General features: G+C 53.8%; 2 protein-coding genes across 11 annotated transcripts; one reads left to right on the top strand and one right to left on the bottom strand.

The window, feature by feature from the left end:
* The first annotated feature begins 572 nt into the window (after window positions 1-572).
* Window positions 573-10,121, top strand: TOR1A (torsin family 1 member A). Its single transcript, NM_001105298.1, has 5 exons — window positions 573-753; window positions 1,391-1,656; window positions 4,846-5,021; window positions 5,123-5,250; window positions 9,871-10,121. Exons 1-5 carry the CDS (start codon window positions 573-575, stop codon window positions 10,119-10,121), a joined length of 1,002 nt encoding a protein of 333 aa, NP_001098768.1.
* A 2,210-nt stretch (window positions 10,122-12,331) lies between these two features.
* TOR1B (torsin family 1 member B) lies at window positions 12,332-19,104 on the bottom strand. Of its 10 annotated transcripts, none has more exons than XR_014829179.1 (6): window positions 18,851-19,104; window positions 17,713-18,289; window positions 15,484-15,659; window positions 14,917-15,044; window positions 12,613-14,286; window positions 12,332-12,506 (listed from the first exon to the last, which is right to left on the bottom strand). XR_014829179.1 is itself a non-coding variant. In XM_084998838.1 (5 exons), exons 2-5 carry the CDS (start codon window positions 18,016-18,018, stop codon window positions 14,045-14,047), a joined length of 852 nt encoding a protein of 283 aa, XP_084854964.1. In that variant the 5' UTR covers window positions 18,019-18,289; window positions 18,851-19,104; the 3' UTR covers window positions 12,332-14,044. The 10 variants fall into 10 exon arrangements, 4 of the variants coding, with proteins under 4 accessions (XP_084854964.1, XP_084854990.1, XP_084854952.1 ...); XR_014829181.1 differs by having other exon boundaries at window positions 17,594-17,978; XR_014829178.1 differs by having other exon boundaries at window positions 17,713-17,978.
* Between the last annotated feature and the right edge of the window lie 3,960 nt (window positions 19,105-23,064).

Raw genomic sequence — 23,064 nt, 5'->3', positions numbered from 1 at the left:
ACACATGACAACTAAATATAATGTGGTATCTTGGGTGGGACCCTGGATTGGAAATAGGATGTTAAGAGTTCCTGAGGTGGCTCAGTGGTTAATGAACCCGACCAGCATCCGTGAGGACGGAGGTTCTATCCCTGACCTTGTTCAGCAGGTTAAGGATTCTGCGGTGCCCTGAACTGTGGTGTAGGACCTGGAGGAACCTCTCTTAGCTGGCGTGGCTGTGGTGTAGGTTGGTAGTTACAGCTCCATTTGACCCCTACCCTGGGACCCTCTATATGCCGCAGGTGTGGCCCTAAAAAGACCAAAAAAAAAATAGAAATAGGACGTTAGGTAGAAACTAAAAAAATTTGAAGAAACTAAGTTTTATTCAAAGAGAAAATATCGGTCCCCCCAGTGGCTCGGTGCCCAAAGGTGGAAAGGGCTCTGCCCTTCATAAAGATGGCGGACGCCAGCGTCAGGAGGATGCCCGCCCCTTACAAAGATGGCGGCCCCGGCGGGCGGGACCGGAAGTGCAGTTGGCGGTAGCGCCGATCCGCGGTAGGCGCGAGAACGCGCCGGGCAGCGCCGGTCTGGGCATGAAGCTGGGCCGGGCCGCGCTGGGCCTGCTGCTGCTGGCGCCGTTGGCGGTGCGGGCGGTAGAGCCCATCAGTCTGGGACTGGCCCTGGCCGGCGTCCTCACCGGCTACATCTCCTACCCGCGCCTCTTCTGCTTCTTCACCGAGTGCTGCAGCCAGAAGGGGAGCCTCAGCCGGGAGGGTAGGATGGGGCGGGGGCTGGGGGGCCTGGTGCCAGAGCTGGGGCGAGGGTCGGAGGCGGGGGTCCAGAAGGCCCAGGAGCTCGGGCAGTGCTGAGGCCGGCGGGGCCCGGACCCGGAACTGGGGCGGCTTGAGGTGCGGCACCGGGCCTGGCCCTGGCCACGACCACAGGCTGACCGGACTTTGATCAGGCGAGGCCAGCTGCCTTTTGGGCAGCTTCGCCCAAAACCCGGGCGTGGGGACGGTCGGAAACTTCCTCCAGAGAGGTGTGCTCCTTCCTCGGCGGAGACGCGGCTGGTGGGGATTCCTCCGGCGCGGAGCAGCGGGGACCAAACCGCTGCCCTTTTTCTGCCCGGCATGGGTGGAAGGCGCAGAGCTGGGGCGAGGGGCGCGCGCCCCTGGGCACTGGCCCCAAGGACCTCTTCGGGAAGGAGGGCTCGAGAATGGACAGGACTAGCAGAGGGAGGGCCTCCTGCACCTGCCGGTCACCTGGGCCAAGTGCTTGCCCACATCCGCGTCTCCCAAGACGCTTGAAGAGCTTAGCTGACTCTGCTGGCTTTACCTGAGCCTGTAAACTGGGCCACACTTTGCCAGATGTATCTCCCTACTGTCCGCCTGACTCACTTTGTTTTTCCTAGCGCTGCAGAAGGATCTGGACAGCAAGCTTTTCGGACAGCATCTTGCAAAGAAAGTCATCTTAAATGCCGTGTCAGGCTTCATCAGCAACCCGAAGCCCAAGAAGCCGCTCACCCTCTCCCTACACGGGTGGACGGGCACCGGCAAAAATTTTGTCAGCAAGATCATCGCAGAGAATATTTACGAGGGTGGTCTGAACAGTGACTATGTCCACCTGTTTGTGGCCACACTGCACTTCCCCCACATCTCCAACATCACCCTGTACAAGGCAAGGGCCGAATTTTGGAATCCTTCCTGGATGGGGCCGGGTTTGGGGTTTGGTGGCCGATGGGATTTGGAATTCCGGGTTGAAACGAGTGGGCCCTGAAAATGGCAAGCACGTGTCAGTTCCCCCTTTGAAAAGTGTGGCAACCACAGAGGCTTAGAGATGCAGGGAGCAATTAGCAAAGCTTGGGGTGGTTTCCGAAAGCAGGCTCAGTGGGATCGTAGGATTTTAGAGAGACACGATCAAACTCAGTTTCAAGATCTTCAACTCTAACGCATTTTATAAAAGAAGAAATGTTTCTTGGGAAACCTAAATTCAATCACAGTGTTGCAAACTGCTCTTAACAGTTTAACTTCCAGATTAACAGCCTGAGCCTTGGTGGTAGATTCACCTGGATTTGAGCCCTAAGGTTCCCACCTGCCAGCTGTGTGATCTTGGGAAAGTTGCCTGACCTCTCTGAGACTCGGGCTCTTTGTAAAATGGAAGTTGTGAGAAGTTATTGAACTCTGTCAAGTAGGTAACGTGGGGCCTGGCACATACATATTCAAAGTTAACTCTTTTGCCTTTTTAAATTTTCACCTGTATGAACACATTTTTCCCTTCGGCCTGGGTCAGCCTCAGGGTCACCAGCTGTCCAGGAGTCCCTGGGATGTGGGCCTTTCAGTGCTACAGCTGGGAAAGTTCCAGGCGAATAGAGATGAGTTGGTCATCCTAGTTAGCATTCCATCTTCACTGTTTAATAGCCGTGTGACTTGGAGCAAGTTAGTTAACCTCTCTGTACCTCAGTTTCCTCATCTGTAAAATAGGGGCTGCAGTGGTAACTGATGGGTTTGGGAAGATCACGGGAAAACGCTGGGTGAACAGTGCCTGGTACAGCATCTGGCCTGTAGTGAGTGCTACATGTTCAGTGTTACTGGCTGAGTCAGAGTAGCAGAAATTGGGAAGACCTTGGCTGCTGGAGCCTACTAGACCTGACGGAATCCTTGTGGGGTTTTTTTGGTCTTTTTTTTTTTTTTTTTTTAGGGCCGCACCTGTGGTGTATGGAGGTTCCCAGGCTAGGGGTCAAACTGGAGCTGTAGCCACCACCCACACCACAGCCACAGCAACACGGGAACTGAGCTGCATCTATGACCTACACCACAGCTCACGGCAACGCCGGATCCTTAACCCACTGAGTGAGGCCAGGGATCGAACCTGCATCCTCAGGGATACAAGTTGGGTTTGTTAACCACTGAGCCACGACAGGAACTCCGGGAGTCCTTGTTTAAACAGTGACTGGCTTTGTGGGCTCAGGCAAGTCACTTCAGCTCTCCTAGGGTTCTTGCTCTGTAAACAGAGGTTCGTCCATCCCTACAGAGCAGAATTTCTGCTTAGGTTAAAGATGTACACATGGAATATTGTCACCATGGTCTGAGTGGCCAAATAAAAACCGAAATCATAAGAAGTCAAGACCTACATTGTAACATCCAGAATTTTCCCCAGAAACAAGTGGCTAATTTGTCCTCTGTACTGGTGTCGGGGGAAAAGGCCAGGAAAGCATCGTATAAACCACAGCTCAAATTTCTGATGAAAAGTGTCCTGTAGGACGTTCCCATGTGGCACAGTGGGCTAAGGATCTGGTGTGGCTGCGCTGTGGTGCAGGCCGAAGCTGTGGCACCGGTTCAGTCCCCGGCCTAGGCCCGGGGACTTCCACAAGCCATAGTTTTGGCTTTAAAAAAAAAAGCCTTCTTTTACCTCCTTACCTTGATTGCATGATACAGGAAATACCAAAATACCTTCATAGGGAATGTTTCTGGATTTTTTTTGTTTGTTTGTTTTTTGTTTTCTTTTTAGGGCCACACCCGTGGCATATGGAAGTTCCCAGGCTAGGGGTTGAATTGGAGCTACAGCTGCTGGCCTACACCCCAGCTATGGCAACTCGGGATCCAAGCCTCGTCTGCGACCTCCACCACAGCTCACGAGCAACGCTGGATCCTTGACCCACTGAATGAGGCCAGAGATCGAACCCACAGCCTCATGGATACTAGTCGGATTTGTTTCCGCTGTGCCACAGTGGGAACTCGGGAATGTTTCTTTTTAAATTTGCAAATTGACATCAGCAACCTCCAGGCACTGTTCTAGAAACTCAAGAATGTTCCCTCACCACACTTATCCCAGAGTGTGTGGGCTCTTGAGTTCTCCTTACTTCCCTCCGGGAAAGTTGGAGTACCTTCTCCAGGCTGTTCTAGGACTGACTGAGAGAAGAGGTTGCTTGGTCTCTGCTGGTGTACACAGGATAGGTATTAACGTTGCCATTTTGATGACGAAGGCCCTGCAACTTAGTGGCACAGCACTGCTGTGACATGTCACAGAACAAGAACTATAATCAGTGCAGGGCCTTGGAATCAGGCCAGGGGAGGTTCAGATCTTAGTTCTGTCACATTACTAATTTGGGGCCAGTTGCTTATACGCTCTGTGCCTCAGTTTCTTTCTTTTTTTTTTTTTTTTCCGAAGCATATGGAAGTTCCCAGACTAGGAGTCAAATTGGAGCTACAGCTGCTGGCTTACACCACAGCCACAACAATAACAGATCTAGGAGTTCCCATCGTGGCTCAGCGGTTAACGAATCTGACTAGGAACCATGAGGTTGCGGGTTCGGTCCCTGCCCTTGCTCAGCGGGTTAAGGATCTGGCGTTGCGGTGAGCTGTGGTGTAGGTTGCAGACGCGGCTCGGATCCCACGTTGCTGTGGCTCTGGCGTAGGCCAGTGGCTACAGCTCCGATTCGACCTCTAGCCTCCATATGCCGCGGGAGCGGCCCAAAGAAATAGCAAAAAAAAAAAAAAACCAGATCTGAGCCTCGTCTGTGACGTATACCAGCTCACGGCAGCCCTGGATCCTTAACCCACTGAGGGAAGGCAGGGATCGAATCAGCATCCTCATGGCTGCTAGTCAGATTCGTTTCCGCTGAGCCACGATGGGACCTCTTGTGCCTCAGTTTCCTCATCTGTAAAATGGGTATGACAGTGCGCACTGCCTGGGCTTGTGTGAACAGAGGAGCTTGTGTAACCTTCCTAGCACAGTGGGGAGCACACAGGAAGCGCTCAGTAAATGCAGCCTCCATAGTAGCAGTTGTGGCGTTAATAGTGCTCGTGCTGGCGGCATCCATTGCACGTGCTGAGAATTCTGTGTTGGCCTTTCCCCCTTGTCATTCAGGATCAGTTACAGTCGTGGATCCGCGGCAACGTGAGTGCCTGTGCCAGGTCCATCTTCATATTTGACGAAATGGATAAGATGCACGCTGGCCTCATAGACGCCATCAAGCCCTACCTGGACTATTACGACAACCTGGACGGGGTCTCCTATCAGAAAGCCATCTTCATTTTTCTCAGGTAAAAGTCAGGGCCAGGACGGGGTTGGAGCGCTCTGAGCCCCAGCCTGGGGGCTTGGGTGGAAAAAAGCCCAGTCCTGATTCACGGGAGTTGTTTTGCAGCAATGCTGGCGCCGAGAGGATCACAGACGTGGCTTTAGATTTCTGGAGAAGTGGGAAGCAGCGGGAAGAAATCAGACTGAGAGACATGGAGCACGCGCTGTCTGTGTCGGCCTTCAACAACAAGAACAGTAAGTGGGGTCCCCCCGCCCCCGCCACGGTCCCGACGGCCTCGCCTCACCCGGGAGCGTCTCAGAAAGGCAGATTCCAGGTCTCTTCTCCGGACCTACGGGGTCCCAATTCCCGCGGGACGCCGTGCTCACAACTCCGCAGGACCTCGATGCGCAGTGAGGTCCAAGGGCCGCCGCGTTAATGACAGAGGGACATTGCTGGTCATCCAGACCGTGACCGTCCTGTTTTCTTCAGCCAATTCCTCTTCCTCCGGAACAGCAGGTGGCGGAGCCCGGCAGGCAGGCGGCCGGGTGCCTCTGCTGCAGGTCGTGGCCCTGCCAGGCCCTTCCCGTGCGTTGCCCTAGTACTTTGAGGGTCTCTGCTGCAGAGTGACCGCCAAACAGGCTGGGCGCTTGTTCTGTGCGGGGTACTGTTGAAACTCTCCACCTGCCTGTTTCCTTCCACCTCCACGATGACCTCACGGGGTGACCTCATTTCATCAATGAGGAAGCCGAGGCTCAGAGAGAGAGTGCATCTTGCCCAAGGCCACCTGTTGGGTATCTTTGATTCCAGAGTCTGAGCAGTTTTTTTTTTTTTTTTTTTGGCCACACCCACGGCCTGCAGAAGTTCCTGGACCAGGGATCGAACCCACCCCACTGCAGCGACCCAAGCCGCTGCAGTGACAATGCCAGATCCTTAACCCGCTGTGCCACAGGAGAACTCCCGGAGCTTTTCACTGCCAAGCTTATTGCTTTGCCAGTGATGTGACACAGTCACCTTTGACCTTGAACCCTTGAACAGAAAGATAGCATGCTGGAGACCGGGTAAAACCTCTGAGTCACGTGGGTTGATCGCCACCACTCCTTGCTCAGGTTTTGCTTTGTGCTTGAGATTATCAAGCAGAAAGTCTCCTCTGTAACAGACTTGCCAAGAAATTCATACTGCTTCAGGGTTACTTGAACAGGAACGGGGTATCTTAGTAAGTGCGTGTGGGATGTTACGATGAAAGACAAAACATTTTGGAATACACAGAATAGATTCTGGTCATGCCAGAGGTCTACACACGTGCAATAGAAACCTCAGCCCCCAGATACTCCAGCAAGCGAGGCCACTTGCCAAGAGGTTGCAGAGGGTTCCCAGAGGATGAGCTTTGGAATAGGGGGGACCTGGCCCAGCTACTTCCTGACTCTGGCCTCAGGCAGCTGGTTGAACTCTTTCGTTCATTCATTTAACCTATTTACTGAGCGGCTACTAGGTGTCAGGCACTGGTCCAGAAACGCGGGACATAGAGCAGAAATCCTGGAGTTCCTGCTGTGGCACAGGATTAAGAACCCTACTGAAGTGGCTTGGATCCCCGGCCCAGCGCAGTGGGTTAAAGGGTCCAGCGTTGCTGCAGCTGCGGCTCAGATTCAGTCCCCGCCTGGAAACTTCCATATGCGTCAGGCGCAGCCACCAAAAAACCAGAAATCCTTACTGTCATGGAGTTTACGTCCTAATGATAAGCGAGGAAGTGCTGGATCCATGTAGTGGTGGAGAAATGGCCTCCTCTTTCCTTCCACTAGGGAAAAAGCAGATCAATGAACAGGAATTGGGGGCTGTGAGACAGTGCTGGGCTGCAGGTTGAAACAGAGGCTCAGGGAAATCTCACTGTGAGGGTGACCTCTGAGCTGACCCGAGGGATGCGCTGACACACGGACACGGGAGGGAAAAGCATTCCATCAGGGGGAACAGCACCTGCAAGAGCCCTGAGGTGAGAATGTGCCCGGGGCCTCGGTGGCTGGTCCAGGAGGTTAGACTAGAGGTGGAGCTTGGGGCCAGAGAGTTCAGAGCTGTGATGGGACCTAGTTTTAATAGGCCCGCCTGGCCACTGGGTGGAGAACAGACTGAAGAGGGCAGGGCAGGGCAGGGCAGGGAGGCCAGCAAGGAGCAGCGGCAGCAGCCCAGGGGAGAGATGCTGCTGGCTTGGCCCACCGTGGCAGCAGTGGGGGTGGTGGGACCTGCTCGGAGTGGAATGCTTTTTTTTTTTTTTTTGTCTTTTGTTGTTGTTGTTGTTGCTATTTCTTGGGCCGCTCCTGCGGCCTATGGAGGTTCCCAGGCTAGGGGTTGAATCGGAGCTGTAGCCACTTGCCTACGCCAGAGCCACAGCAACGCGGGATCCGAGCCGCGTCTGCAACCTACACCACAGCTCACGGCAACCCCGGATCGTTAACCCACTGAGCAAGGGCAGGGACCAAACCTGCAACCTCATGGTTCCTAGTCGGATTCGTTAACCACTGCGCCACAACGGGAACTCCTGGAATGCATTTTGAAGGTAGAAGCAGTCAGATTTCTTAAAGGACTGTGTGGGAATGAGAACAACGAATCAAGAGTCTGGCCTGCGTGTTTGGCAGGGTGGTGCTGCCCTTCGGGGGAGGCCTGTGGGAAGAGCAGGTTTGCAGGGAGGGTGGGGGGTGTCTGGTGAGTGGCGACAGGGTAGAGCCTCGCAGCAGAGATAAGGAGCATCCAGGCTGAGGAGCGGTGGGTCCATGGTTGGTAAAGTCACTTGTTCCACCAGAGCGCTCCCCAGGGGCCTCCGTGGTGGGTCCTTGGCCTGACCCCCTGGCTAAGGAGCTTCCCCCCCTCGCCTCATCACCCCCCTTTGTGTTCAGGCCCCTGGTACTGCCTGGAATTGTCCCTAGTTTATCGGCCAGCCCCTCAACTGAACCCTGTGAGGCACGTCCCGTTTCCCTGGCTCTGTGCCCTGCCCCAGGCCTGGGCAGACCTTTGGGAACTGGCGAGGGATGGAGAGAGGGAGCTGCCTGCTACTGCTCAGCACTCAGTTTTGTTCTTTCCCACGGCCGCCGGCTCCACCCCATCCAGGCAATCAGATGGGGCCAGTCATGTTTGTTGAGCGCCAGTCGCAATACTGTGATTTATAATAAGAAATCTAGGGAGTTCCCGTTGTGGCGGAAACGAATGCGACTAGGAAACATGAGGTTGTGGGTTCGGTCCCTGGCCTCGCTCAGTGAGTTGAGGATCCGGCATTACCACGAGCTGGGGTGTAGGTTGCAGACACAGCTCGGATCTGGCATTGTTGTGGCTGTGGTGTAGGCCGGCAGCTACAGCTCCCGTTGGACCCCTAGCCTGGAAACTCCCCTATGCCACAGCTACAGCCCTAAAAAGACAAAAGACACACACACAAAAATCTGCATTTGCTCTGCACCCCAATTTCTGGCACCGAGCACCTAAAACCCTTGGAGTTTCCAAGTGAAAAGAGCCACAGAGGCGTCTCACTATGCAGAACAAGCGCCTTCCCGCCACGCCTGGGTCTGTGTTAATGAGGTGGCTTTTGGAAAGCACCCAAGGGTGGCGGTTGGTTGCCAGGGGAACCAACCGTTTATTGGAGGGTTGAACCGTTCAGTCTGCAATCCTTTCAGACCTTGCAGGAGGGAGGAGGGGCTGAAGGGCGAATCTGTTGCCAGTGGCCAGTGACTTAACCCGTCAGGGCTGCGTAAAGAATCCTACATGGAAACCCTGCAGGACCGGGTTTGGAGAGCTTCCGAGCAGGTGAACCCTTGGAGCCTCGGGGAGAATGGTGCGCTCGGGGCTCAGGGAAGCTTCCCTCCCGCCTTGCCCCATGCGTCTCTGCCATCCGGCTGTTCCTGAGTTATGTCCTTCTGTAATAAACCGGATATCTAGTAATACAATGGTTCTCTGAGTTCTGTGAGCTGCTCTAAGCAAGTTAATTGAACCCAAGGAGGCGGTCCTTGGAACCTCAGAAGCCCAGGTGACACCCTGAACTCTTGGCTGGTGGCTGAAGGAGGGGACAGTCCTGTGGGACTCAGGAGCCCTTGTGGGATCCGACGCCGTCTCTGGGCAGAGTGGCAGCAGTGGGTTGATGTGTAGGCACCCCACTGGTGTCGGAGAATGGCTTGAAGGCGTGGGAAGCAGACAGATTGGACTTGCTGTCAGGGTCAGGCCGGGACACAAGCATAGGAATTAGGCAGCAAAGCGGCAGGGCAGCAGTTCTCGTGAAGAAACGCTGGGTGTGACGAAGCCGCAGCCACATCTGTGCTGGGTCTGGAGGCTGGGAATCTGGGCAGACCTGGGACTGGGCGCAGTCAGGCCTCATCCCGGGAAAGCCTGAGCCCTACGGCCGCTCGAGATCACAGTCTCCACACAGGACTCTGGGGGTTCTAGTTCGTGGTCCCCAAAACACTCTGGACACGCTGGCAGCAGCAGTGGGTTTCTACCCTGGTGCTGATCCAGCCTCCAGCGTACGGGAGGGGCTGGTCCTTCCCTCCCTGGGGACCCTCTGTGCAGCTGCCAGCCTGTGCCCCGGGTCCCCTTCCTACGCAGCCTGCTTGTTCCGGGGGCCGGGCCTCTTTCCCGCTTCAGGTCTTCAGGTCCCAGGTTGAGAGCCTCCCTCCCCACTGGGGCATCACCCTGCTGTCACAGGAGCATCACCGCTGGCAGTTGTCCTGGGCCCTGGGCAGGCTCACGGTGAATCTGCCCGCCCCAGACTGTGAGCCCCCCCAGGGCAGGTGCGGCCCCACCCTGTCGGCCGTGACTCCCGGCGGGTGTGTGTGGCGGGCAGGCAGGTGTGTGTGGCGGGCAGGCGGACAGATGTTGGATCAACAGCACCTTTCTCTGTTTTGCAGGTGGCTTCTGGCACAGCAGCTTAATTGACCGAAATCTCATTGATTATTTTGTTCCCTTCCTGCCCCTGGAATACAAACACCTAAAAATGTGCATCAGAGTCGAAATGCAGTCCCGAGGCTACGAGATTGACGAGGACATTGTGAGCAAAGTGGCCGAGGAGATGACGTTTTTCCCCAAAGAGGAGAGAGTTTTCTCGGACAAAGGCTGCAAAACTGTGTTCACCAAGTTGGATTATTACTACGATGATTGATGGATTGCTGGCGCCTGAGTGGTGCTTCCCATCGGCGAAGAAGGAACTCGGCTCTCGGATCTCCCCCCGCCTCCCACTCCGCTGCCCCGGGAAGAGGAGTGAAATGAATTCTCCCCGAGTGACGGGACAGGAGCTCTCGCCCAGCAGGGCCTGCGGGCCCCACACCTGCCAGATCACAGAGGGAAACAGCTCCCGGAGCCCGTGGGAGAGGGAGGAGCCAGTGCCCGGCCCACCCGTGCCAGGGCTCATGATTTTCTCAAAAATCATGTTTTAATTTCAAGTGTTTCTGTTTCAAGGAAGGCTGTTTTACTGAAAAAATGTGCTAATTTTATTTAAGATGGTTTTTAACATTACGAGAAACTTCAGACTCTCTAAGTTGTTGGCTTTGTGTGTGTGTGTGTGTGTGTGTGTGTGTGTTCCTGTCGTTCCAGCCTACATGGTGATGTCTTTACTGCAAAAAAGCCCAAGCCCGAGGCCTTGGCCTGTATTCTGTGGGCTGGCCTAACGGGGGGACCGAGGCCGGCGCAGCGAGCACACCTGTCACGGGGTGACCTTTGCCAGGGCAATGAGTGTTTCGACAGAAGGACAGGTTTTGTCAGAGGCCACGCTCAGGCCGGTCGGGGATCAGACCCAAGTGTCCTCCCACAGTTCATCTCGGGAGTGGTGTAAACTGTGGGAATGATACAGCAGCACTGTCAGAAACGATTACGGCCGAAGGAAAAAGCCCTTGGAGCTTGTCCTGTGGGTCAGTCAGCTGCGCCAAGGCTCCGCCCGCTCCCGAATGACCCACGCACTCTGGCCGGTGTTGCCGTGTTTTCTTAAAACCATACTCCTTTATGACAGGTTTTCATTATGTTTACTCAGAACTCCGCGAACCTCTCAGAAAGCTTAGCTGCGCTCCAGGATGCTGAGAAGAGTGTTTTTATTTATTAACACAAATAGCTAGCATTTTACAATAAAGTTGTGTGCGGTTTGTGCATATATTTTTAAAGGTGGAAAAAAAAAAAAAAAAAAAAACCCTGGGGCCCTACCTATGTGCCTAAGCTGTGAACGAAGACCTGACAGCGCAGCCCAGGCTGGAGCCGAGTGTGCAGGGGCTCTGGCTCCTTGCCCTGGGTATCCCGTGCTGTCAGGGGGGTTCACGGAGCCCCCAGCACCCAGCCGTGGGAGTTCATGCAGGCCTAGAGACAGGCCTCTCCGCCGTAAGGGCAGGAGCACAGAGCACTGCAGGTGCCTAAACCTGCCTGGTTTTGTCCAACACACATACGTCTATAAGCAGACAGTGGCAGGACCCCTCTTGTCTCAGGGCCACCCACCACGTCCAGAGGCTCTTTAAGGCCACCCGGGCTCCCTAAGGACAGCTCTTAGCGCTGGCAAGTTGTTGGTGTTGACCTGAACTCACCTGTTGTCATGTCCCCAGGAGTCAGTTTAGGGCTCCCCATCCCCTTGGAAATGGCAGCCCCGGCGCCTGGGGGGAGCCCCTCGTTTAGGGAACGTGGGCGTCCCCGGCACACCTTGGACAGTTCGGTCTTCATCGATGAGGCCGCGTGGGGTGAAGCCGAAGCGGTGTGAGGCTGGGAACCAGACGGAGGAGGTCCGTCTCATGGGAGGAGCGCCTTCACCTGGGGAAGGCGGGAATGGCAAGGTGATGGCCGAGAGGGTCTCAACTTTCTAGAAGGGGCTGCATCCTCAGCCTGGGAAGAGGGGGTGTTCCATCGCTCACAGAGGTAAGAACCCCGCTTTAGGGAGTGAGCCGAGATCCGATTAACAGAACAAGGATCTCATTATCTACCAGTTCCGGGTGGGACGGCCAGGCACGGAGCTTTCCCGATCTGAGCTCAGCGGCTCTCAGGTTCAGAGAGGCGGCAGTGGGCCATGTTTTACTGCCTCAGTTTCCTTCCTACGTTAATTTTAGGAGAACATACTTGTTCAAGAGAGGACCAGCTCTTCCTGGCGATATTTTCATCCGTGAGAATTTGATGGAATAGAAGCCAGCATCTAATCCAATTTAACTTTGTATTTGTTTGCAGAGAGTAGCCTTTAAGGTAGAGAGTGGTTCTGTATGAGGTAAAGATGACAACCAGCATGTCCAGGTTGCAGGGGACCTAACGACACCTGAGTTACTGAAGAGCCTTATTCCAAGCTCAAAATTTTCAGAGCTACAGAATAAACTGAAAAACAAAAAACAAAAAACTGCAAGTGACATCTCACATGTTAAAATTTAGGCTTTATTATTTTATATTCAGTAGGTATAGGTCAATTCAAGCTCGTCCACGTTTTCTGTGGGGTGGGGAGGCTGGGCTGTGGGCAACCCCGCCCTTTTCAAGTGACAAATCAGGAGCAGCCGTCCAAAGGTGGCCAACACATGTTGAGTTTACTGCGTCACTGTAAACAGAAAAATCTTATCTCCCGACCTGAGACTCAAAAGGTTATAAAAGAAATATAATGCAGCAACAACTTGACAACAGGTACTAAAAATTTTAAGCCTCGCCTTGGCATGTTTTAAAGATGGAGCGTGATCCTCCACGAGGCAGTGGCATGTCGTAGGGACGTTCATTCTGCTGCATCTTCTATGTGATAAGATGCTCTCATTACACGTGTGCAGGTGCACTGCAACTACAAGACAGAATGATTCCCAGTGGCTGGGACTGAAATCCTGTTTCCCAACCACCAGGGCATCCAGCTCGAGAGCTGCCGCCTAGGGTGTCTTTCTCGGGTGACACCCAGGACTAGCCACCACCGTCTGTTTTAATTAAGAGTATCTGATAAAGGAATAGACAATGATTCCACTTTGTAGCCTTCCCGTTTTATTTAGTTATTAATTTTTGGCTGTGCCTGCAGCCCTGGCCCTTCCCATGTTTTAAAACAAGCAATGACCTATATTTTTAAGATTCAGAAGTAAAAATATTATTAAAAAAATATACACATCCTGGCAAACTCTAGCATTTCTAGCGTACGATACTTCTCCTTTGGCAACGTCGCGTCTGCAGGCTGACCGCTCAGGGGGCCCGTGTCCTCCATGGAGAAGGAGCACGTCCTAGGGATTCCCAGTGGTTCTGTGGCATCAGGTGAGAGGTTGACCCACATGTAAACTGTAACAGACCAGCACTTCATCGTGGGACCCAAGGACTCAACTTTAAAGCCAAGGGTCTCGTTCTGATTCGACTCTAGGGGTGATGTGGCCGGGGGGTGGGACATGGAGCCACGGCTGATGTTCAGGAGTTCAAGCCATACAAGGAAGGTCACCGTCCCTACCCAAGTGACCCATGACCAGGGCTGCAATCAGCAGCCACAGTGATGGACAGGCGGAAGTCGTGGCCGTCCTCCTGGGCTGCAGGGGCCTGGCATGGAGCCCTGGCCCACAGGCAGACGGTTCACTGGCTGAGCGCTCTGCCCGCAGGCCTGCGTCCTGCCATCGACACTGCCTGAAGGTGCTGCCGGTTTTAAGTGAAAATACGTCAAGTCAGCGAACACGTGCTGTAGAGAAGCAACAGAGCAGCAGAATGTTTCTGGAGGGTGAAAACTCAGTGTTCTCCGGATGGCAGCGGGGCCCTTGAAACTTTCAGTTCAGCTTCTGGGGTGTGGGTGCCGCTGGGTCAGAAACAGCCCTAGGTCTCACTTGCACAGCTGTTTCAAGGCACTTGTGACAAGGCCAGTTAAGTCGGGGGAGGGGGCATTTCAAAAGTTCATCTTTGGCTGCAGTGAACCGTCGGGGTTGCTACCATGTTGCAAAATGACAAGTGCACTTGACAGATGAAGGGTCATTTCCCAACCCGGGCCTTAGAACCTTCCACATCCCCCAAGTTCACAGGTGCCAATGTGCAAACGTGCAAACCCCAAAGAGGTCTTTCAAAGTGCTTGCAAAGGCCAGGCCCCTGGGCCGCGGCGCTCCCAGCTGCGTCTCGGGCCGCCAGGACAAGAGCTCAGTGGAAATCCAGCCGCGTCTGCACCGTCTTGCAGCCCTTGTCTGAGTAGATTTTCTCGTCTTTGGGGAAAAATGTCATTTCCTCTGCCACCTTGGTGACAATGTCCTCGTCGACGGCAGAGCCGCGGGCCTTCATCTCCGCCCTCACACACATCTTCACGTGCCTGTACTCCAGGGGCAGGAAGGGGACGAAGTAGTCGATGAGGTTCCTCTCTATCAGTCCGCTGTGCCACAGGCCACCTGGGAAACAAGGCACAGCTGGGGTCCCCACCTGTCCCTGTCCCTATCCCCTGGCTGGGCTCACAAGCTCACTGCTCTGACAGCGCCTGTTCTGATCCCGCCCCCAGCACAGTCTTCATGTCTGTAAAAGCCTCAAGATTCACTCCCTGTCTCTCCCTCTCTCTTTTTTTTTGGGGGGGGGGGTCCTTCTCAGATGACACCCAGGATCAGCCATGACCATCTGTTTTAAGAGTATCTGATAAAAGAATAGACCATTATTCCATTTTGTGTCCTTCTCATGGTTTATTATTTATTTATTTAACTTCTGGCCACGCCCATGGCATCCAGGAGTGCCCAGGCCCGGGGATCAAACCCACGCCACGGCAGCGACCCGAGCCGCAGCAGTGACAATGCCAGACCCTGAATCCGCAGAGCCACCAGGCAACTTCTAAGATTCTCTTTCTGTCAAGCCTGGTGCCAGGGTCAGGTGGCTACCCCTGCCTGCTTAGCTGGCTTCTAAAATGGAATACGCCCTCGGCAGGAGTCCCTACTTCAGCCAAGCCACGGAGGCAGGTGGATTCGACGGCCTCGTGCAAGGCTTGGAGAGAGAGGACAGAGAGACGGTGCCTCTGCCGGCCCGGGGACACTCACTGTGTTTGTTGTTGAAGACGCCGACAGACAGCACCGGCTCCAGATCCTTCAGCTGGATGTCCTCCCTCCGTCTCCCCGCCCGCCAGAAGTCAAGGGCCGTCTTCGTGATGAGGTCCCCGCCTGCGTTGCTGAGTTCGCCAAAGGAACACGGGTTAAAATCACGTATCATGACTCCTCTGTCTCATCCAGACACGCATCTGCTCTAAAGTCTCTACTTAACCAAGGAATGTTTACTGAGGGCTACTAGACAAAGGGCAAAAAATAGAGCGGAGAGCGCCTGCCCTCAGGAGCGAAAAACCTGCTTTTTCAGAACTTGGTGCCGAATGCTCCGCCTCGTCGTGACCCTCAGAGACCACATGTGCAGGTAATGAAATGGCCTTGCCATCACTACCTCTTTCCTTGGTCCATTCCCTCCCGCCCAGGCTCTGGGCCGCGCCGACACCAGCAACCCCAGAGTACAAGACGGCAGCACGTCGCTTTTGCCAGGCTGGCACGTCCGTTCCCGAGACCTGCTGAGGGTGCATGAAGGGCTGTGTGTGCCCCCCCCAAGCAACACCTCCCACTGACCTGAGAAAGATGAAGATAGCTTTCCGGTAGGACACGCCATCAATCTGCTCGTAGTAATCCAGGAACGGCTTGATCGCATCAATGAGCCCCGGGTGCAACTTATCCATCTCATCAAAGATGAACACAGAGTTGGCACAGGCGCTCACGTTGCCTCGAATCCACCTCTGTAACTGGTCCTAGACCAACCAGAAAAGACATAGGATGCGGAGACGCAAAGGATGTGCCAAGGACGGCGGAAGCGCCACGCTGCCTCATGCTCAGAGGGGTGAAAAATCAGAGCTCTCGGGGCTGAACAAAGACCCCTTAGAAATTGCTTCTTAACCTTCACTCCCCGGGTAACAGCGTTTCCAAAACTTCATCTATTGAAAAAAAAAAAAAAAAGTGGAATCTGGGAGTTCCTGCGGCGGGACATTGAATTAAGGATCTGAAGGATCTGGCATTGCCGCTTGGGCACAGATTCGATCCCTGGACCAGGAACTTCCATATGCTGTGGAAGCAGCCAAAAGAAGAAAAAAAAAAAAAAAAAGAATCTGGCAGAGAGACAGGTGCTAAAATGCAAACACGAGTTTTCCTAGCTCAAATGATGCACCAAACGCGACTCTATAAAGATACAAGATACATGAATATTCATCATTTCACTGTTAACCAGCTCGTAAGTTTCACCTCCCTGTGGATGGAAATCTCAGTTTTAGCAGACATCCTGAGGAGAAAGAAAGTAGGTTAAGGCTGGCACAACGTCCAAGGCTACTGCTTTTTACTGATGCAATGAGAAGAGGAGCCGACCTAGGTGACATTTCACGAAATGCATTTATTCCTGTATTTCAAGGGGTACATGAAAGAATCTGGAAAATAAAATTATTCTCAGAGTTCCTGTCATGGCTCAGCAGTAACAACCACGACTTGTACCCATGAGGACGCAGTTTCGATCCCTGGCCTCGCTCAGTGGGTTAAGATCCAGTGCTGCCGTGAGCCGTGGTGCAAGTCACAGACAAGGCTCGGATGGTGTGCTGCTGTGGCTGTGGTGTAGGCCAGCGGCTACAGCTCCAATTTCACCCCTAGCCTGGGAACTTCCAACTGCCAAGGGAACAGCCCTAACAAGACAGAAAAAGAAAGAAAATTATTCTTTCTTTGGCAATCTTCCCTGTCGTACACTTTATGTGGCAAATATCCACTTTCACTTCCTTGCTAAGTTTCTATTCCTTATTTCAGCCCCCATCTAACGGCAGGAACACTAACTTTTACATTTAAATGAGAGCCTTACTGGACCAAACAGCAAGGCCAAGAATTTGAAGGATGGGAGGGAATAAAAGCTACTGAGGAGACAAAAAAATCCTCTGGTCTACACTGCTAAACACAGAGGCCAAGCTGAAGTTTCATTTAAACTTTCTAGGGAGTTCCCATCGTGGCTCAGTGGTTCGTGAATCCGACTAGGAACCGCGAGGTGGTGGGTTCGATCCCTGGCCTCGCTCAGTGGGTTAAGGATCCGGTGTTGCCGTGAGCTGTGGTGTAGGTTGCAGAGGCAGCTTGGATCCCGCATTGCTGTGGCTGTGGTATAGGCTGGCAGATACAGCTCCGATTAGACCCCTAGCCTGGGAACTTCCATATGCTGTGGGAGTGGCCCTAGAAATGGCAAAAAGACAAAAACAAAACAAAACAAAAACCAAAAAACAATAACAACAACAAAAAAAACTTTTCTAAGCCCGCTCCACTTAACCGAGGGCTGCAATGGGGATGCTGAACAAACTCATACATTGCACAACGTGGCTACCCTGTGGACTGAGAGTCAGGAGATTTGCATTCAAGTTCTGATTTGCCACAAGGTCAGAAGGACTGTAAGGAGCATGTCGCCTCGCTGCTCTTGGTTCCATCCCTTTTTTTTTTTTTGGCTGCGCCTGCAGCTTGCAGAAGTTCCCGGACCAGGGATGGAACCCGAGCCACAGCTGTAACCACAGCCACGGCAGTGACAACACCAGATCCTTAACCCTCTGAGCCACCAGGGAACTCCTTGGCTCCATCTTTTAATGGAAATAACATCACCTGCCCCGCTGCATTATTTTGGGATCAGTAAGAAAAATGGTGTAGGAGAGCTCTGCAAATGGCAAAGGGTTACCGGTGTGCCTGGACTCGGCAGGGCCTGGGGCTAGGAGGAAAGAAGCAGAAGCCGGAGTCAGTGAAGAGATCGCCCAGACCAGTCCGAGAAGCCACGGATGGGACAACAGAATGCCTTGCCTGGTACAGTTTTACGTGCTGCTCGTGAGGAAAGTGCAGAGTCGATACGAACAAGTGGACAAAGTTGCTCTTCAGGCCTTTCCGGTGAAGATTTTCAGCCACAATCTGGCTGACAAAATTCTTGCCCGTGCCAGCCCAGCCGTGTAAGGAAAGCGTCAGTGCTTTCTTGGGGTTTTTGTTGTTCCTGAAGCCTGTCAGCGCCTTGAGAAGCACCTCTGTGGCCAGATGCTGCCCAAACAGCCTCTCCTCCAGTTCCAGCTTGAACGCTGCAGCAGCCAGCCAGAGAACAGAGAGAAAAACACACATTAAACAGGCAGCAGAAGGGCAGCGCTCTCCCCAGCTGGCCAAAGTGAGAGGCAAGGTTAGCAAATGGTCCAGCACCGTCTCCGCCAAACCCCAGCGCCAGTGTGGAGGCAGAAGTGCCAGCTGCAGAGTCACACAGATGCCACCGCCAAGGAAATGGCCTAGATGAATGGTCTCCTCAACACTCAAGTGTCTGAGAAGGAAGGTAAATGCGTTCCTTCATCCGAGGACGGGTCCTCTCTTGACTCAGCTGCTTGCTATTTCCCCAGCCACCCTGTAAGAAAACCAAAGACCAAATGCGGGCTTTCTGGGCAGACGCTGCACATTTGAGAACGACTTATTGGGTTGGCACGGCGTCCCAAGGAATCCCAACTTTTAGAAAGGAATTTGGGGGAGTTCCCGTCGTGGCTCAGCGGCAAGGAGGATGCGACTAGGACCCATGAGGATGCTGGGTCAATCCCTGGCCTCGCTCAGTGGGTTAAGGATTCGGCCTTGCTGTAAGCTGCGGTGTAGGTCGCAGACTCCATTCGGATCCCGCGTTGCTGTGGCTGTGGTGTAGGCCGGCAGCTGTAGCTCCGAATTGACCCCTAGCTTGGGAACTTCCACATGCCGCAGGTGCGGCCCTAAAAACCGAAAAAGAATAAAAGGAACTCGGGCAGAGCCTCACGATCTGGAGAATCTGTCCCCGAAGACACGGCCTCCAGGCTGGAGTCCGGACCCAGGCCCCTCCGTGCCCCCTCCTACCCCAAAGGGTGAGCGCGATGTGCCGGGCGCTGACGCCTGCGGGGGCCTGTCCCTCGCGCCCCTCGAGCCCCTCCAGCCAGACCCGCCGTACCCGACGCGTTGAGCGGCTGCTCCTCCCGGCAGCACTCGGCGAAGCGGCAAAACAGCTCGGTGTAGGACAGGTAGCCGGTGAGGACCGATGCGGTCCCGATGGCGATGCCCAGGGTGATGGGCTCGAACGCCGCCGCCACGTGTGCCGCCAGCAGCAGCCGCAGCGCCGCGGTGCCCCCCAGCCGCCCTGCGGGGTGCATCACCGGATTGGCAGCCCGCCGCCGCGGATACGCTGGGCGCCCTTGGGGCCAAGAGGCCGGGCTGACTTCCGGTCTGTGCGTCACTTCCGCCCCTCAGACCCACCCACCCCCGTAGGTCCGCCCTGTTGGCGAGGGGCGTGGCTCTGCGCCACCATCCGTGCGAGAGGCTCCAGGGAGTCTAGCTTTGAAGGTTCTGTTCTAAGCGCTCATCAGACCCTTCACGCTTTGCTTTGTCATCCCTCCCTTCACTTCCCCGGAGCTGGAACGAGCGTTTCGCATTATATACTCCCCACCTGCCTGCCTTTCTGAAACAACTGCGGAGGGCTCCAGGTGCCCGGCCTCGGGCTGAACACCCGGGCTACCCCAAAGCAGACGTGCCCTGGCGTGCACCGTCGAAGCCCGAAGTCCATCCTTTCCAGCATGCTGCAAGACGGCATCCTGGCTGGTGCTGGGAGACAGCCGTGAGGGAGAGGGGCTTGGCCCCTGCCCTCTCCAGCTTCTAGGCTAGGGGACCCCAGGCAGTGGGCAAGGACCAATAATGAAAGTTGGATAAGCATAGGGGCGGTGGAACAGGGAAGGTTTTTGTCTAAAATGAGAATTTTAAAAGTTATCCAAGCAAAAAGCGAGGAGTAGAAAGTTCTATGGAGAGAAGAGAATTTGCAGAATGTGCAGGTTGGGGACCTGAGAGTATTTCACGTGGTGGAGGCTGGTGAGAATAGGGACGGAGAGCTAGACAGAGACCGGAAGGGGAAGGACTCTATCTGGGGCGGGGAGGGGGGGTGGTAACAGGGAGCCCTAGAGGTTTCACACAGGGAGCGACGTGGTCACATCGGAGATCACTGTGGCTGCTGGGTTCTTTGAGGAGGCTGTTGCAATGCTCCAGGGAACCCTGACCCAGGCTTTGCCAAAGCTGGTTGAGTTCATTCATCAGCCAATCTATGGACAAATATTTAGTGAACACTGGCTGTGTCCGATCCAGTGCCATAAGCTGGGGCTAAAGCAGGGAGGGAATAGGGCAGTCACGGGTTCTGCCCTCACAGAGCCTCAGTCTAGTGAGGGAGACATGCCCGCAGAGTCAGGGCCATGATCTGGGATGCTCGGAGGGGGATGGCTCTCCTTCTCCACCTCCCAGTTTTTTGTTTTGTTTTGTCTTCCTTTTTCATTTGCATCCACAGCATATGAGAAGTCCCAGGCCAGGGGCTGAATCCGAGCGGTAGCTGCAACAAAAGCTGCTGCAGTTGGATTCTTAACTCACTTCACCACAGTGAGAAATCCTCTTTTCAGATTCTTTGCCATTATAGGTTATTACAAGATATTGAAGGAGTTCCCGTCATGGCTCAGCCGTTAACAAATCTGACTAGCACCCATGAGGACACAGGTTCAATCCCTGGCCTTGGTCAGTGGGTTAAAGATCCAGTGTTGCTGTGAGCTGTGGTGTAGGTCGCAGACTCGACTTGGATCCTGTATTGCTGTGGCTGTGGTGTAGGCCCGCAGCTACAGCTCCGATTGGACCCCTAGCCTGGGAACCTCCATATGCTGTAGGTGCGGCCCTAAAAAGCAAAAAAAAAAAAACAAAAAAAAAAATTGAATATACTTTTCTGTGCTATACAGTAGGTCCCTGTTGTTTATCTACTTTATATATAGTAGTGTGTATCTCTTAATCCTAAACTCCTTTCTCCTTTGGTAACCGTAAGTTTGTCTGCTATGTCTCTGAGTCTTTTTCTGTTCATTTGTGTCATATGATAAGTTCCACATACAGGTGATATCATATGGTATTTGTCTGACTTACTTCCTTCAGCACGATAATTTCTAGGTGCATCCATGTTGCTGCAAATGGCATGATTTCATTCTTTTTTATGGCTGAGTAGTATTCCACTGTATATATGTGCCACATAGATACACATACATGTTCATTTGTCAGTGGATGTTTCGGTTGCTTCCATGCCTGCCTTGACTCTCTTTAAGAGTTTTCAGGCCTCAGCTTGAAGCCTACCCAACCCATGGAAGTAACCCCTCTTCCCCTCCCCAGTCACCTACTCTCCTGTCACCCTGTTTGTGTCCCTGTCCATTGCCCATCTTGCCACTGGCCTGAGAGCTTCAGAAGGACAGGGACCTTGACTGCTCCATCTCTAATTCCTGTGCACCACGTCCATAGTAGGCACTCCATTCATATGTATTTAACAGTCAGGGATAGAACCCTTTCCAAGAGGCTGGCCTCTGATCTGGGGGCCAGGGATATACTGCTGTGGACCGAATGGTCTCAGCCTCTAAATACATATCTGAAGCCTGACCCCTGATTTGATGGTGTTAGGAGGTGGGGGCATCTGGGAGGCAATTAGATAGGAAGGTGGGGCCCTTAATCTTAAGATGTTAATAAGAGGAGTTCCTGTTGTGGCTCAGCAGCTTAAGAACCCGACTAGTGTCCACGAGGATGTGGGGTCGATCCCTGGCCTCGCTCAGTGGGTTAAGAATCCAGCGTTGCCACAAGCTGTGGTGTAAGTAAGATGTGGCTCAGATCTGGTGTGTAGACCTCAGATGCAGCTCAGATTCTATCCTTAACCTGGGAGTTTCCATATGCTGCAGGCGTTGCCATAAAAAGAAAAAATATTTAAAAAATTTTTAAAAATAAGACGGCAAATTTTATATTCTGCGTATTTCACCACAACTAAAATTAAAAAAAAAAAATTGGATGTCTCTCTGACTATAAGCCTCTGAATACTGAAATTTTTCTTCTGGATCGAATCATCCTGAAGTCGCCATTTGCCAAGGTAGCATGGATGTTTTTAAATCTTTGACAAGTAATCAACACATTGATGGGAGTGGGGGGACCTTGGCTGAAGGAGGCTTCGCTGATCCCCGCAGCTTCAACTTTATTCCTCACCTCGTGTCAGAGCTGGGGTGGCTGAAAGCCGGTCTTTCTTCTGTACGATGGGAGAAGGGCAGGTTGAGAAAAGGAGGGAGATGCATCTTAGGAAGGAGTCCGTGGGAGCCGAGGGCCTGGGAGTGGATTCCTTTTCCGTTACTCATGCTGAGCACCCCTTGGAACGTGTGTGGTACCCCAGCCCCAGGGCTGTGCTTCTTCCACGGAGAGGATCCCACCCTACTTGGGCCGTTTGATGTCATGTGACCGAGGCTGTCTGGTCCAGGTCTGCACCATTCAGCCCCCAAAGCTGCCTGACCCGCCCTCCCCTCCCCCGGGGCCACCTGGTCTCTGGAGCCAGCCCCTGAATGCAGTCTCCTGTGTGTCCCCAACGTCCTCAGTTCTGTCTACCTTCCTTGGTCGGATAACCTTCAAAATCGACAGCTCTCACAAATCCCCCTTGATTTCCTGATTATGCCAAATAGTGGATTCCCGCAGTTTCTTCCGGCTCCTATTTCCTACTCAGACCGAGGGCTGGGCTGAGGCCTAAGGGAGGATGAGCCTCAGGCTGGGGGGGGAACGGAGGCTGAACTTTGCTCCGTGGGGGCGTTTCTGAGGGTCGGGATTTCTGGCCCTGCCCAGTCCTCCAGGGGCCCCCTGATGTCCTCTCTGCAGCTGGCCACATCCCACTCTTTCTCTAGCAGAGGCCTGGAAAAGTGGAATTAAACCGCCACGCGGTTCAGCATCCACAGACTCCACCTCTGAACTGGACTCTCCAGAGGGCCTGGCTTTGGAGGCCACAGGAGATTTTTCCAGACGACTCTTCTCAGAAAGGCCTGAGAGTCTCTGAGGCAAGATGTTGAAACTGCACCTGTCTTTCCATGGCCTTCAACTTGGCAGTTTTGTGCGGACTCGGTCTCTCTGCTGGGGGTGGGGTGGAGAGGGGTGTTGGTCTCAGCTCCTCGGAGTCCTGGAGCTCTTCCCCTTGGTGGGCACGTCGTTCCCAGGGAGTCTGGGTGATGCTGGCTTCGCCGTTTTGCAACTGGGGGCTCTGGGGCTCTCCTCTCCTGGAAGACGGAGGGTGGGGAAGGGGGTGCCTCCTGCAGTGTCCTCCATGCAGGCTCAGGAATCAAGTCCAAGCCCCCAAATTTCCAG

This window comes from Sus scrofa, chromosome 1, assembly GCF_054392235.1.
Source record: "Sus scrofa isolate SSC_HxYL_T2T_F1_AM1 chromosome 1, Sscrofa_HxYL_maternal_Yorkshire_Landrace_v2.0, whole genome shotgun sequence".
NCBI lineage: Eukaryota > Metazoa > Chordata > Mammalia > Artiodactyla > Suidae > Sus > Sus scrofa.
The sequence above is the reverse complement of the archived record's forward strand: the minus strand, read 5'-3'. Positions and strand labels throughout refer to the sequence as shown.

Bases quoted from the DNA above. Each gene is read 5' to 3' on its own strand.
- TOR1A (NM_001105298.1), top strand. From the start codon at position 573: ATGAAGCTGGGCCGGGCCGCGCTGGGCCTGCTGCTGCTGGCGCCGTTG. The intron at 754-1,390 runs GTAGGATGGGGC...TGTTTTTCCTAG, and splicing joins GGGGAGCCTCAGCCGGGAGG to CGCTGCAGAAGGATCTGGAC. The intron at 1,657-4,845 runs GCAAGGGCCGAA...CTTGTCATTCAG, and splicing joins CCAACATCACCCTGTACAAG to GATCAGTTACAGTCGTGGAT.
- TOR1B (XM_084998826.1), bottom strand. From the start codon at position 19,049: ATGCACCCCGCAGGGCGGCTGGGGGGCACCGCGGCGCTGCGGCTGCTG. The intron at 17,979-18,850 runs GTACGGCGGGTC...TGGCTGCTGCAG, and splicing joins GCAGCCGCTCAACGCGTCGG to CGTTCAAGCTGGAACTGGAG. The intron at 15,660-17,712 runs GCAAGGCATTCT...TGGTTGGTCTAG, and splicing joins AGCACGTAAAACTGTACCAG to GACCAGTTACAGAGGTGGAT.